General features: G+C 39.1%; 1 protein-coding gene and 2 long non-coding RNA genes across 4 annotated transcripts in view; all 3 read right to left on the bottom strand.

The window, feature by feature from the left end:
• Positions 1-487: 487 nt before the first annotated feature.
• On the bottom strand, positions 488-2774 carry LOC126619475 (uncharacterized). Its single transcript, XR_007622065.1, has 3 exons — positions 2390-2774; positions 2199-2298; positions 488-2099 (listed from the first exon to the last, which is right to left on the bottom strand). It is a non-coding gene; the product is annotated as an uncharacterized LOC126619475 (long non-coding RNA).
• A 6747-nt stretch (positions 2775-9521) lies between these two features.
• Positions 9522-13201, bottom strand: LOC126619472 (uncharacterized). Of its 2 annotated transcripts, XR_007622061.1 has the most exons (5): positions 13010-13201; positions 12818-12917; positions 12627-12726; positions 11119-12527; positions 9522-10808 (listed from the first exon to the last, which is right to left on the bottom strand). It is a non-coding gene; the product is annotated as an uncharacterized LOC126619472 (long non-coding RNA). The 2 variants fall into 2 exon arrangements; XR_007622060.1 differs by having other exon boundaries at positions 12818-13200.
• A 1570-nt stretch (positions 13202-14771) lies between these two features.
• LOC126618134 (uncharacterized) overlaps positions 14772-16283 on the bottom strand; it is a 149720-nt gene continuing 148208 nt past the window's right edge. The window contains exon 4 of the mRNA XM_050286229.1: positions 14772-14914. Within this exon, the coding sequence (XP_050142186.1) occupies positions 14772-14914 (143 nt within the window). The remainder of the gene's footprint in view (positions 14915-16283) is intronic.

Raw genomic sequence — 16283 nt, 5'->3', positions numbered from 1 at the left:
TGAAAATTTGTTTTAAAAAAAAAACCCAAAAAGAGTTGTTTTTGTGGTTGTTTGTGTCTTAGGGTACCTTCCAACACAATGATGAGGATTCGGTTTTTAATTGCATGACTGTTAAAGAGAGTTATAAACATGGATGAAAGTTTGATTTACTCTTGGTTTATGCTTGGTTGTGGTTATAACTTATGAATTCACATGTAATCATAAAGGAAAAAAAATTAGTTTTTGTAACATGCTTGAAGGAAGGAACTCAAACTAACGCTACATCCCTGAGAGATTTGAGCCTAAACTTTATTTGGAGAGTTAAAATCTGTGCATTCTTGTTTTCTAAAGTCGTTGCATGATCTCATTATTCTTTGCTTGGTTGTTACTTAGAATGCGTTTCATCACTTTAGTTCCAAATGCTAGAACTCATGCCAATTTCATTCAAAACATTTCATTGAATTGCATAACACGTATTCAAGATGAAGTTGTTTAGTAGTTACCACTGTTGAACAACAAAAATATACAACATAAAGAAATAGAGTCCATACAAATTGGGTCAGACTACAAGGCAAAACAAAGATGTAAACCAGCCCAAAAGTTAAGAATGGGCCTTACATACAAAACAAGATCCAGAAATAAACAAATAAAAAAATAATAAATATGAATTTCTTCCTACAAAAGGGGGAAGAAAACGTGCAACACAGAAACCTCATTCTCTGCAGGGTGTGAAAAAAACTGCACAAGTTAGTGGGAGAGGTTAAGTAAAAGTGGCAGGAGATCATGGCCTCCAACTTCCCCCACGTAGCAAATTCCAGAGCTTTCCTAGGATGCCTATAAATAAGCATCACCTGCAGCAAGTAAAGGGGGAAGAGACAGAAAAAAGAGGGGAAACTCTGCCGAAAATAAGAGCAACTTTTAGAGAAAATACCAAAAGCAACAAGGTGCTGCCAGGAAAGAGAGCAAGCTATTCAACCATTTCGTGCTTTCAAGTCGAGATTTAAAGAAGAACATTCATCACCAGGTATGAAACAAGTTCTATTTAAATTATTATTTTCTCTTGTTATGTTGCAGAAAGAACAAAATGAGAGCAGAGACCACAGCAAATAAAAAAGCATTGTAGCAGCAAACACAAAACTGAAAAGCAGTAGAGAAACAAAAAATGAGGAAAGGGAAACAAGCAAAGGCATATAAGGCCTTTGTCTCTTTGTTTGGCATACTTCACCAATCAAATGGAGGTGGAGACTCTGAACAATCCACCGACTTCCTCCCCAGCTGCAGCAGAGATAATCTCCAAGAATCCCATGAATTTCTTCGGGGTGGCCTAGACCACCCCGTGAAATTTTAAACCAAAATTTAAACAGTCTACTCCTTCGCCAGATTGTCAAGTGCAATTTCAAAGCTCTAAGTTTAAGTCCCGAGAAATAGGACAGCAAGGAAATAACATATACAAAGATGCAACACAAGAAAGAGAGAAGAAATTATTCTGTTTTATGTTCTTGCTACCCACGGGTACAAAACATGGAGGATGCCTTTTGTTAAAAAAAAAACTATTTGGATAAGAGTCCAAAGAAAATGAAGAATTCAAAATCCAAGGGGAGAGACATCTCAAAAATCATTCACGTGAAGAAGATGAGGAAGAAAAGTTTGTTTCTTTAAAAAGCCATACACATAGCTATCATATTGGATAAAAGAGACAAGGGAACAAGGAAAAGGTGCATATGTTGACAAAAATGAGTGATTAAAGGAAGAAAAGTTCCTGTAAAAATCAAAAGAAGGTTCAAAGCCTTCTTTGCCACGTGAAGATGGAACAGATTTTCAGTGTCAAAAACTTTGACCAAAGGCATTAAAACAAGATTTACAGCTGTTACAAGACAAAAGAAGAGAAAGAAGATTTGCCAGCTTCTAAATATATAGCTAAAGGACCGAAGGACCTAAGGGTGACTATCAGTTTGATCAAACATTGGGTCGAAAAAATATTGACCAAGCATTGATATAAAACTTACAACTGCTACAAGACAAAAGAAGAGAAAGAAAATTCTGAATGCAGAATCTCACCTTTGGAGCCATGGGTCAACAATTGTTTTCAATGCAGAATCCAACAACCAAGTCTGCGATGCCTGCACGAAAGAATTAATAAAATTCTCATTGCAGCTACATTTTCATTTCACTCCAAATACATAAACGAACCCAGAACATAAAGAACAAAAATGGGTAACCTGCTCGATTTCTTCCCCCTCTTTGTTTTGAGTTTTCGATCTGCAGAGGAAGCACACAAGCAAAAGAATAGGGCAGCAGGAAGATGAGAACTCTTGTGTCCTGCGTAAAGTGGGACTTTGCTGTTTAAAGAGAAAATAATGGAAAAACGAAGTAATTGGAACAAAAAAATTTAAACTCCAACAAACCTTACCCATTCTCACTCTGAAATCCACGGATACTCAATCCAAATAGAAGTCTGAAATATAGCGAAATCCACGGGATCCCAAATATATCGGAATAGTTTCCTGCATCTGGAGGAAAACCACCAGGTTTTAGAGCTAAGAGAATGAGGAATCGCCAAAGACATCTTGCGAGGAGGCGTGAATACTAATGAAATTTGCACCTCACGTGGGAGTTTTCTCACATGGAGAGGAAGAGAGTTTGTTGAAACCGAGTCCTATTTGGACTTAGAAGTCTTAAGTTACATAAAGAAAATAATAATACAACTTGTTGTCAGATTGGAAGGACATTTGGGTTAAATGGTTCAAAGCCCCATGATAAATAGAAGAATAGGAACTGCAACAAGAGGACAAGGCGCCATCAAGTTCCAATAAAAGAAAATAAAAGGATGGATATGATGTGGTCTTCTTTCTTTGATAACAGGAAAGCCACTCACGTGGAGTACAAAGGAAAGTCATGGTTCCCATCTAAATTATGGGCTTTATGAAAAGCATGGAGACAAACTAATAGGATTCCCAAGACAAAGGAAAGACAAGTCAAAACAAGTCTTTGTCACAATAAAAAAAGGATCCAGCTTTCATGCTTTCAAAATCCTATTTCAAATAGGATTGAATTCATAAGAAACCTATTAGAGAAAGAAAGGGCAAACGAAAAGGAAATATAGAGTAAGAAATGGTACCAAGCCAGAGAAAAAAAAAACAAAATATTAGTGGGTTTATCAAAAATAAACCCGTTAATTTTTCTCTACGCTTAAGTGGCACAAAAACCACTTTAAATGGCACAAAGTCGAAGGAAAAATCAAATATCAAATGACATGAAGCCGCAACAAAATCTCAAGTGGCATGAAGCTATGTTAACTGGCCCGAAGCCGTATCAAATCTCAAAGTGGTACAAAGCCTCGTCAAAACTCGAAGGCATAAAGTCGCTTCAAAAGTCAATCAAGTTTTTACGAACTACGCTGGTTTGATTCCGTTAAAGGATACGTAGGCAGTTTGATATCAATTTTCAGACACAACCATGAAATCAAGATTATGAACTACGCTGGTTTGATTCCGTTAAGGATACGTAGGCAGTCTGATATCAATTTTCAGACACAACCATGATATCAAGTTTTAACGAACTACGCCGGTTTGATTCCGTTAAGGATACGTAGGCAGTCTAATATCAAATTTTAGACGCAACCGTGAAACCGAAACGAATCCCTGGTTTATATAAACTAAATTCACTCCTGCTATCGAATACCAAATGGCACGAAGCCGAAGAAAAGTTTTCAAAGGGGCACGAAGCCGTATCAAAGTCTCAAATGACACAAAGCCGAAGAAAAGTCTCAAATGGCATGAAGCCATATCAAATTTTCAAATGCTCCTCGCCCGCATGAGCTGAAACTGCATAAGGCACTATGCTCCTCGCCCGCATGAGCTGAAACTGCATAAGGCACTATGCTCCTCGCCCGCATGAGCTAAAACTGCACAAGGCATCAAATCCAAATAAATACCAAATTCATGAACTACGAGTGACTTGATCCCTCAAGAGGGTACGTAGGCAATCTAGGGTTCAACCTATGTGCAGTCACAAAATCAAACAAACATCAAATTCCTCAAGTTACATTTTTTTTTTTCGAATTGGAATCAAAGGGTATTTCTTTCCCAAAAGAAAGATTGTAATTAATAGGCGTGTAGCCTAGAATGGGTCGAACTCGAATTAATAAAACCCTTTTCGGAAAACTGAATGAGGGTGAAATTGTGTCGAGTGAATTATTTGTTTACATATTATGTACAATTTTTGCTCAACATAATTTTTGGCACGCCCAGTGGGACCCATTTTCCCTTTCATCTCTAATTTTGAAGATAATTAATGTGCTATGTGTTTTCTTTTTTGCAGAAAAAAGGAAGCATGGCGCCACAAGTTACTATTTACTTCCACGAACTCTCTGCTGCTGCATCCAAACTTGGACATGGAGGACGTGCTGGTCGCCGAATCTCCTTCACCATCAATGAAGCACCAACTAGCTGCAACATGGTGAAGGCTAAGGTAGCAACAAAGACAAACAAGGCGGCTGTAAAAGTCATCAAGGTTGGACCAAAAAAATGCCCGTCCAAGAACGCCCTAAGGAACACAAGGAAGAGAGCAGCACGAGCTCTTAGGAAGAAGATCTCTAAGGAGTGTGTACTTGAAAATATTGAAATCATCTCAAGAGAGCTTCTTGGAGCTATTTCATCTAAGGACACCAAGGTCCCTCGACGCAAGATTGTCAAAGTGACATCATCACCACTTACTAAGGTTCCCGTCATTACTCAAATCATGATTGGAACAATCCCAATCACTTTACCTACAACGGAGTTGGTCATGATGACCTCCGTCGAGGAAAATGAAGAAATCTTGCCAGTAGTGTCTGGAAATGTTCAACAAAAGGCCAAGGCCTATGAAGTTGTCGAGGAAGGTAACAACATTCAATTCGAGGGGCCTATCACACGTGCAAGGGCCCGAGTATTGGCAAACCATTCTCCCGAGAGTTCATCTTCCTTTGGAGATATTCTTGGAGGAAACAAATATTTTTTCCAAGAAGAGATTCCTAGAGTAATGACTCAATTCCAAAGGTTGGAGATAAATGAAGACGTCGAATCTGAGAACATGCAAGTTCTGATGACTGGTGCATCAAATATAGAAGAACAACTGCTAGAAATGCAACGAAAACTAGCGGAAAAAGAAGCACAAATGGCAACTTTGGTAGCTGATAAGGAAGCTGAAATTGCAACTTTAGCAGCTCAGTTAGCCGCTCAAGCTAGCATAAATAATGCTGGAGAAAGAGCAAAGAAAGAAACAGAAGGAGAAAGTTCCGGTAGCCAAATTACGCATCAAGATATCAATGCAATTTTCGCTGAAAAGATTCGTGAATTTCAAATGTCTTTAACAACACCAATTCTTGGATACCGGAAGCCTTATCCAGCTCACTATGACACAGTGCCATTTCCCCAAGGGTATCAAAAACCGAGCTTTGATAAATTTGATGGTTTAAGTGGTTCTCCTCAAGAACATTTAGCTCATTTTTACTCAGCTTGTGGGGAGACATCGCAGTCGGATCCCTTATTGGTTCGGCAATTTGTTCAGTCACTAAGAGGGTCTGCTTTCACATGGTACACTCAGTTAGAGCCCGGATCTATTATAACATGGGATGATATGCAAAGAGCTTTTCTAGCTCAATTCGTCAGTTCAAAGAAAAAGGTCACGTTAATGGATTTAGCTCAAACAACACAAAGGCTCGGAGAAAGCGCGAGCGAATTCATCACAAGATGGAGAAGCCTTAACCTACAATGCATGGAAAAGATTTCTGAATTTTCGGCAGTGCAAATATGTTACAATAACCTCATCCCTGAGATTGCAACATTTGTAGGAATTGCAGAGCCTCGAACTTTCGACGAGTTGGTATCTAAAGCAAGTAATGTGGAAAAGCAAATGTCCCAGAAAAATGTGATTGGAAAAATGATCCAAGACTTAGAAAATAAGTCAGACACTAAGAATGGAGATAACAAAAGAATGTCGAAGAAGGGAGATTCTATGGCGACATTTGTCAAAGTAGACAAGAAAAGTGACAATATAAAAAGAAAAGAAGAAACCAAAGGGACGAGGAGGCTTTCGCTTAAGGAAAGAAAAGAAGTTAAATATAGTTTCGATGATGAAGATGTTGGAACTATCTTCGACGAACTCCTTGCAGCAAAGATGATCACGCTTCCTGAACCAAAGCGTCCTGCTGAAGTAAATAAGACCGATGATCCAAAGTATTGTCGATATCATCGACTCATCAGCCATACGATAGAAGATTGTTATATCCTTAAGGATATAATTCAAGAAAAAATCAACAAGCATGAGATCGAGGTGGATTCATCCTCAAAACATCAGACGGCAACGTCCAATATGATCGAAGGAAAATCAACACCCTCCGCTCCATTACCAGAAGGGGCAATCCCTGTAGGATTCCATGTCGATAATGAAACCACAGTTGTCCATGCTTATCCTGGTATGCCTCGTTCTGGAAATCCAAAAATTCCAACTCTGTATGAGCTCATGACGGCACCAAGTTTTGATGTTTGGGAGGATTCGTCATCACTTGAATCCGAAGACGAATGGCAAACCGCCAGTGAAAAGAAGGTGAAAAAGATTGCTAAACGTCTTTCTTCCACAAAGCGATCAAAAGGAAAATTATGGAGTGGACCACCCTCAAAGGATGGAAAGAAAAAGAAGAAGAATACTCAAAGAAGGCCTAAAGTCTTTCAAGATGATGAGTACAAGCAGCCTTTCAGAGCACCAATAACCCTTGGAGACTACCTCCTTCCAAAACTTTTTAAGAGTAAGGGAGGCGAGGAAGAAATTGAAAATTGTCGCACGACCTCATGTGAAATCCACAATGATGATGAGGTAGATGAAATAACTCTACGCTCTGGCCAAAGGATCCCGTCTGCTGACAAGAAAAGAAGGAAAAGAAGTAGTTGATTCAGTCAAACATTCCGATAAACCAAGTGCAAGACAAATTCCAGTCATTACCACTGTAGAGCCTACGGTAGAAATTTCAGTCTCAACCACAAAAGCAAGTACCTCTAAGAGACATACAAAAGATGTATTACAGTCCCAAGATGGCAAATACGACATCGTCGACCATCTTAAGCGCATCCCATCTCTCCTTAGTGTGTACGATGCTCTAAAAATGTCTAAGGAGCTTAGAGAAGCACTCATCATGGCTTTAACAAATCCTGAAGTATTTGAAACAAGCTTGAAATTTGCAGAGATGGATACAACGTCACCAAAGTATTACGCTTGCTGCCTTGCAAGTATCACATTTGACGAAAGTGACCTTATACTTGGAGACGAATACCACAATCGACCCTTGTATGTCAGTGGACTAGTGGGAGATACATCAATAAATCGAATCTTGCTTGATTGTGGATCAGCAGTAAACCTACTTCCTCTTCGAACACTTCGAGCTCTGGGGATGAATGTTCGTCAACTGACACCATCAATGTTAACTATTCAAGGCTTCAATCAAGTCGGACAAAAAGCAATGGGATCGATAGCATTACAAATGGAGATAGGGGAGTTGTACTCCGACGCCCTTTTCCATGTAATCGATGCTGACACATCTTATAATGTTTTATTGGGACGTCCGTGGCTTCATACATATGGTGTCGTTCCTTCTACACTCCATCAATGCTTCAAGTTTTTGGTGAATGGCGAAGTCAAAAAAGTCCTAGCGGATACCGACCCATTTAGGGGTGAAGAAGTGAATTACGCAGATGCAAAATTCTACAAACAATCAAAAGTCACTTTTTCGCAACCAACAAAAAATGAGGTGGTGCAGAAGGAATCACGATCACTAGTTATGGAGAGGGTAAAGCCATCAAGGCTAGTCAAAATCGCGAGTTCTAAAACTCCGAAATCTCGAAAAGTAGGTCTCAATTGTTCATTACAAGATCGAAGAGAACCTGAAAAGAAGGCAATGGAACAAATCCAAAATGCATTTGAAGCACTCATGACCAACTACACAAAGCCTCTACGCAAAATCAACCAATCGATTCCTGGGGGCAATTTGGTAGTCTCAACAAATTTGCAAAGGAATAATGGTCGACAGGGTCGCATTGTTTCGTTCAAAAGAAATGAGTCTTCATCAAAGGTTCCATTAAAGATAAAAGCGAAGAGGTGCAAAGCTAAAAAAAGTGCCATCAACGTCACAGTACACCAAGAAAATGATATGCTTAAAGCATTTGTCTCAAATACCAATAATCATAAGTTTGAAGGCTTTACTGATCTCGAGAAAGCAATGTTGACTGAAGAAGAATCTAGCAGCAAGCCACCTCGAATTTCTGTCTTCCAACGACTTGGTAAAATCATCAACTCTCAACCTAAGAAGTCTCATAAAAGCAAAAAGTGGAGAGTCAAAACCCAAAAGGTGACAATAAATCGTGACAAAAATGACGATGCGCAAGAAGAGGTACAAGACATTGTTCAAGTCAACACGATTGGTAGCAAAGAAAAAAGCAAGGAATCTGATAACGAGCCTATTAAGTCTGTCAGACAATTCCCAACCTACTTTCTAATCAAGAAGAAAAATGGACAGGTTTGTACCTGCATCGACTTCAGGACTTTCAATAGTGCACCTCCACTTCCAGAAAATGAAACTTATGGAACAATTGAGAAAGTAAGCATGGAAGAAGTTTGTGACTCAACTTAAGTAAACTGCGTTACCATTAAGAAGAAAAAGAAGAGAATGGTGACGAATCAACTGAGCTCAAGCAATAATCCCCAAATAAAGAATAGGGGGCAAGCTAATGCCTAACAAACTCCGAGAGAGAAGCAAGTGCAGAGGAAACAAGCAAGGGAAAAATCCTTTCCTCTGAACTACGTATGACTTGATCCCTCAAAAAAGGGTACGTAGGCAGCCTATCATTAAAAATGGGTGCAGTCATATATATAAAAAAAAAAAAAAAAAACAAAATCAAAATCAAAATCCCGAAAATTAAGGGGTGAACTACGTTCGGCTTGATCCCTTCATAGGGTACGTAGGTAGTCTAGCTTTATTACTAGATACAGTCGTAAAAATCATTTTCCCAAAATCAAAGGGTGAACTACGTTCGGCTTGATCCTTTCATGGGGTACGTAGGTAGTCTAGCTTTATTACTAGATACAGCCGTAAAAATCACTTTCCCGAAATCAAGGGATGAACTACGTTTGGCTTGATCCCTTCACAGGGTACGTAGGCAATCTGATCCCCAAAATTAGATGCAGCCATAATTCATCAAAAATTATATTTTTCAACGGAATTAGCATTTATTTGAACTGCCACATGCTAACATTTTCAGTAATTATCAAGGCCAAAAGCCACTAAAAACGATTTTAAATTGAGAATGGCAAAAGCATTTGTTCAAATAGTCATATGCTAGATTTCGTTTGAACTTTTTCCAAGCAAAAGTTTAAGGACAAAGCATAAAGTGAGTTTCACCTACGTAGAGTGATAAAAAAGGGGATGAGTCCAACACATTGAAAGCAATAATTATCATGCATGCTTGGTTACGAAAAGATACAAAAACAAGCAGAAAAGGTGCATGGCAAAGGCATGAAAAATGGGTGTATGGATCCTTTATCATTATGTTTCAGCTTTTGGAATAAAAAGAAGCTTTGCCTTCCCACTCCCCAAAGCAAAGCAAACGGTGGGATTTTTCACAAATTCCAGTTCCACCGATTCCCAGCAAAAAAAAATTATTAGGAGGATTAACTTTCTTCTTCATTAACCAAACTTCCAGGGAATCTCTTTTCCTCCTTTCTCTCGGCAAAAATAAGAAAGGTTGAAACCAAACAGGAGGGACAGCAACCTTCGTTGCATCACCGAATCACAGGCACTGGCAGCAACAGCTATCATTTGTTCCAAACTTCGCTGGTCACTGCATCACTAGCCACAAGCAGTGGCAGCGGCAACTATCCTTCGTTCCAAACGTCCAAGATTGTTTCTCTGCTAATAAGAGGGGAAAAACAGCTTAAAACTCAAAAAGAAAGTTCGAACCAAAAGATACAAAGAACGGTTTGTCTCGTCAGAAATATATGGAGAGCTAAGTATGGCTTCCTCTTCTATATATAAAAGTGATAACAAAATATCCAGAAGTTGAACACGGAGGATGAACAGTCAAAGCATAAACTGGGCAGAGGAAACAATCAAAACATGTGATAAATCTCAAACATACTGGGCGCAATAAACCCATTATTATCAGTCAAAGTTGGTTCAAAAGTCTGCTAAAAAAAGAAAGGAAAAGCTAAACTTAAAAATCCCAAATTGCAGAAATGCAAAACAGAAGGAAAACAACTTAAAGCCTACTCCGGTTTGCTGCAAAAGTGGAGCAGGGAAGCGATTGAATTCAAAATTCCTTCTTCTGCAGATTTGTTCAATGCTTCAGCACGCACAACATCTGGGAGAAGCCCTTCATTCGCATCAATCCAGGACTGACGAAGTTCTACATCCAATATCTTCTGTCGCTCAATTGAAGCTTCAAGGTCACTCACACGACGCTTAACAACAAGTCTTCCAGAATCATATTGTTGACGAAGAACACGAGCAACCTCCTCTGCTTCTTTAACAGGCAATTCTTCAGCTTCCATTTTCTTAAGCTCCTGAATGGAATTAGTTAACCCTGATTCCGACCAACTTTGATAGCACCATCTTCCGGAATGAAATCAAGATGACCAGAGTTCACTTTGGAAGGAAGAAACCAAGTGGGAGGATCACTGAAAGAAAAGTTGTAGTTAAGTGAAGCCAACGGAAAAGAACGCCTGCACCCTAGACCCGTGGCAAACTCTTTCCCGGCCTTGTCAACAGCTCGCTGGGTACAAATTTGGCCATCTGCATTCATTCCCTGAAATATAAAATGCAGGTTGGTCAGAAGCTCAGTATTCGACATGGTCATATCAAGCCTTATACGCTCAAAACAATTTCACGCATAAAGCTTGAGGGGGCAATCTGTTGAACAACAAAAATATACAACATAAAGAAATAGAGTCCATACAAATTGGGTCAGATTACAAGGCAAAACAAAGATGTAAACCAGCCCAAAAGTTAAGAATGGGCCTTACATACAAAACAAGATCCAGAAATAAACAAATAAAAAAATAATAAATATGAATTTCTTCCTACAAAAGGGGGAAGAAAACGTGCAACACAGAAACCTCATTCTCTGCAGGGTGTGAAAAAAACTGCACAAGTTAGTGGGAGAGGTTAAGTAAAAGTGGCAGGAGATCATGGCCTCCAACTTCCCCCACGTAGCAAATTCCAGAGCTTTCCTAGGATGCCTATAAATAAGCATCACCTGCAGCAAGTAAAGGGGGAAGAGACAGAAAAAAGAGGGGAAACTCTGCCGAAAATAAGAGCAACTTTTAGAGAAAATACCAAAAGCAACAAGGTGCTGCCAGGAAAGAGAGCAAGCTATTCAACCATTTCGTGCTTTCAAGTCGAGATTTAAAGAAGAACATTCATCACCAGGTATGAAACAAGTTCTATTTAAATTATTATTTTCTCTTGTTATGTTGCAGAAAGAACAAAATGAGAGCAGAGACCACAGCAAATAAAAAAGCATTGTAGCAGCAAACACAAAACTGAAAAGCAGTAGAGAAACAAAAAATGAGGAAAGGGAAACAAGCAAAGGCATATAAGGCCTTTGTCTCTTTGTTTGGCATACTTCACCAATCAAATGGAGGTGGAGACTCTGAACAATCCACCGACTTCCTCCCCAGCTGCAGCAGAGATAATCTCCAAGAATCCCATGAATTTCTTCGGGGTGGCCTAGACCACCCCGTGAAATTTTAAACCAAAATTTAAACAGTCTACTCCTTCGCCAGATTGTCAAGTGCAATTTCAAAGCTCTAAGTTTAAGTCCCGAGAAATAGGACAGCAAGGAAATAACATATACAAAGATGCAACACAAGAAAGAGAGAAGAAATTATTCTGTTTTATGTTCTTGCTACCCACGGGTACAAAACATGGAGGATGCCTTTTGTTAAAAAAAAAACTATTTGGATAAGAGTCCAAAGAAAATGAAGAATTCAAAATCCAAGGGGAGAGACATCTCAAAAATCATTCACGTGAAGAAGATGAGGAAGAAAAGTTTGTTTCTTTAAAAAGCCATACACATAGCTATCATATTGGATAAAAGAGACAAGGGAACAAGGAAAAGGTGCATATGTTGACAAAAATGAGTGATTAAAGGAAGAAAAGTTCCTGTAAAAATCAAAAGAAGGTTCAAAGCCTTCTTTGCCACGTGAAGATGGAACAGATTTTCAGTGTCAAAAACTTTGACCAAAGGCATTAAAACAAGATTTACAGCTGTTACAAGACAAAAGAAGAGAAAGAAGATTTGCCAGCTTCTAAATATATAGCTAAAGGACCGAAGGACCTAAGGGTGACTATCAGTTTGATCAAACATTGGGTCGAAAAAATATTGACCAAGCATTGATATAAAACTTACAACTGCTACAAGACAAAAGAAGAGAAAGAAAATTCTGAATGCAGAATCTCACCTTTGGAGCCATGGGTCAACAATTGTTTTCAATGCAGAATCCAACAACCAAGTCTGCGATGCCTGCACGAAAGAATTAATAAAATTCTCATTGCAGCTACATTTTCATTTCACTCCAAATACATAAACGAACCCAGAACATAAAGAACAAAAATGGGTAACCTGCTCGATTTCTTCCCCCTCTTTGTTTTGAGTTTTCGATCTGCAGAGGAAGCACACAAGCAAAAGAATAGGGCAGCAGGAAGATGAGAACTCTTGTGTCCTGCGTAAAGTGGGACTTTGCTGTTTAAAGAGAAAATAATGGAAAAACGAAGTAATTGGAACAAAAAAATTTAAACTCCAACAAACCTTACCCATTCTCACTCTGAAATCCACGGATACTCAATCCAAATAGAAGTCTGAAATATAGCGAAATCCACGGGATCCCAAATATATCGGAATAGTTTCCTGCATCTGGAGGAAAACCACCAGGTTTTAGAGCTAAGAGAATGAGGAATCGCCAAAGACATCTTGCGAGGAGGCGTGAATACTAATGAAATTTGCACCTCACGTGGGAGTTTTCTCACATGGAGAGGAAGAGAGTTTGTTGAAACCGAGTCCTATTTGGACTTAGAAGTCTTAAGTTACATAAAGAAAATAATAATACAACTTGTTGTCAGATTGGAAGGACATTTGGGTTAAATGGTTCAAAGCCCCATGATAAATAGAAGAATAGGAACTGCAACAAGAGGACAAGGCGCCATCAAGTTCCAATAAAAGAAAATAAAAGGATGGATATGATGTGGTCTTCTTTCTTTGATAACAGGAAAGCCACTCACGTGGAGTACAAAGGAAAGTCATGGTTCCCATCTAAATTATGGGCTTTATGAAAAGCATGGAGACAAACTAATAGGATTCCCAAGACAAAGGAAAGACAAGTCAAAACAAGTCTTTGTCACAATAAAAAAAGGATCCAGCTTTCATGCTTTCAAAATCCTATTTCAAATAGGATTGAATTCATAAGAAACCTATTAGAGAAAGAAAGGGCAAACGAAAAGGAAATATAGAGTAAGAAATGGTACCAAGCCAGAGAAAAAAAAAACAAAATATTAGTGGGTTTATCAAAAATAAACCCGTTAATTTTTCTCTACGCTTAAGTGGCACAAAAACCACTTTAAATGGCACAAAGTCGAAGGAAAAATCAAATATCAAATGACATGAAGCCGCAACAAAATCTCAAGTGGCATGAAGCTATGTTAACTGGCCCGAAGCCGTATCAAATCTCAAAGTGGTACAAAGCCTCGTCAAAACTCGAAGGCATAAAGTCGCTTCAAAAGTCAATCAAGTTTTTACGAACTACGCTGGTTTGATTCCGTTAAAGGATACGTAGGCAGTTTGATATCAATTTTCAGACACAACCATGAAATCAAGATTATGAACTACGCTGGTTTGATTCCGTTAAGGATACGTAGGCAGTCTGATATCAATTTTCAGACACAACCATGATATCAAGTTTTAACGAACTACGCCGGTTTGATTCCGTTAAGGATACGTAGGCAGTCTAATATCAAATTTTAGACGCAACCGTGAAACCGAAACGAATCCCTGGTTTATATAAACTAAATTCACTCCTGCTATCGAATACCAAATGGCACGAAGCCGAAGAAAAGTTTTCAAAGGGGCACGAAGCCGTATCAAAGTCTCAAATGACACAAAGCCGAAGAAAAGTCTCAAATGGCATGAAGCCATATCAAATTTTCAAATGCTCCTCGCCCGCATGAGCTGAAACTGCATAAGGCACTATGCTCCTCGCCTGCTCCTCGCCCGCATGAGCTGAAACTGCATAAGGCACTATGCTCCTCGCCCGCATGAGCTAAAACTGCACAAGGCATCAAATCCAAATAAATACCAAATTCATGAACTACGAGTGACTTGATCCCTCAAGAGGGTACGTAGGCAATCTAGGGTTCAACCTATGTGCAGTCACAAAATCAAACAAACATCAAATTCCTCAAGTTACATTTTTTTTTTTTCGAATTGGAATCAAAGGGTATTTCTTTCCCAAAAGAAAGATTGTAATTAATAGGCGTGTAGCCTAGAATGGGTCGAACTCGAATTAATAAAACCCTTTTCGGAAAACTGAATGAGGGTGAAATTGTGTCGAGTGAATTATTTGTTTACATATTATGTACAATTTTTGCTCAACATAATTTTTGGCACGCCCAGTGGGACCCATTTTCCCTTTCATCTCTAATTTTGAAGATAATTAATGTGCTATGTGTTTTCTTTTTTGCAGAAAAAAGGAAGCATGGCGCCACAAGTTACTATTTACTTCCACGAACTCTCTGCTGCTGCATCCAAACTTGGACATGGAGGACGTGCTGGTCGCCGAATCTCCTTCACCATCAATGAAGCACCAACTAGCTGCAACATGGTGAAGGCTAAGGTAGCAACAAAGACAAACAAGGCGGCTGTAAAAGTCATCAAGGTTGGACCAAAAAAATGCCCGTCCAAGAACGCCCTAAGGAACACAAGGAAGAGAGCAGCACGAGCTCTTAGGAAGAAGATCTCTAAGGAGTGTGTACTTGAAAATATTGAAATCATCTCAAGAGAGCTTCTTGGAGCTATTTCATCTAAGGACACCAAGGTCCCTCGACGCAAGATTGTCAAAGTGACATCATCACCACTTACTAAGGTTCCCGTCATTACTCAAATCATGATTGGAACAATCCCAATCACTTTACCTACAACGGAGTTGGTCATGATGACCTCCGTCGAGGAAAATGAAGAAATCTTGCCAGTAGTGTCTGGAAATGTTCAACAAAAGGCCAAGGTCTATGAAGTTGTCGCACCTTGCCGCACCACCCTACCATCCTAACTCCCTTCTAAAAAACCAAAAACACATCCAGAAACTCCATTCACGCCAGAACCTGTCCCTCACCTTTGCCGAGCCCAACCTACACCCAAATCCATATTCTCTGACCCCAAACCTTCCTAGCCGTGCCCTACACCTATCCTAGATAGTTTTCCACCATCCTCCCTCATCCAAAGTCATCCAAACCCATCCAAAAACCCCCTAAACCAACTCTGCCGCAACAAGGAGAAGAAGAAAGAGGAGCTTTCTGTGCAGAATTCAAAGTGGACTTCTTTGGCATTTTAGGTGTAATCTTTCTTATGTCTTCGATGTTTCAATTCAATAAACGTTGTGTTGTGAGTATGAGGAACTAAACCCCCTTAGTTGGGGGGTGATTCGAAACCATGTACATGCTTGCAATTTGATTCGATTACATTCAGTTGTTATTTCATAAGTTGTGGATTCAATTCGTTCATCTATTTGATTGATACTTATTTATGTATGTTGATTGAGAGTGCACGCTTAGTTTTCATGCATGAATATGATGCTAGATTATGAGGGAGTTTCACCTAATAGTTATAATCTTATAATCACAAGTAGTGAAGATCGCTTGAAAACGATCGCGTTGAATGAATTCTTAGCATAAGTTTCATGCAATTCATAGTAACAAATGCTTCGTCAATGCTTATGTTTTTCATAGAACGTAATGATTCTTGCTTGTATCTCTATTATGCAATTCATGTAGGGAACTTGTAGGGAATGTTTTGAGTTGTCGTATGCAATCATCCAACTTGATAAATTCTGGAAAAACTGAGGGTTAATTAGTGCAATTCACGGTTAACTTGGGGCGTTGAGTATTCATAGTTTATCGGAAGAACAACTGAAAATCGTTTTGTTTGCAAGTGTGACATGTGTGGAGAAGAACCTCCTAACTAGCCTTTTATCCATCTATTTCACCAAAATCGTTTTTACAATCTGTTTAGTTT

This window comes from Malus sylvestris, chromosome 4 (assembly GCF_916048215.2).
Source record: "Malus sylvestris chromosome 4, drMalSylv7.2, whole genome shotgun sequence".
Lineage (NCBI taxonomy): Eukaryota > Viridiplantae > Streptophyta > Magnoliopsida > Rosales > Rosaceae > Malus > Malus sylvestris.
The sequence above is the reverse complement of the archived record's forward strand: the minus strand, read 5'-3'. Positions and strand labels throughout refer to the sequence as shown.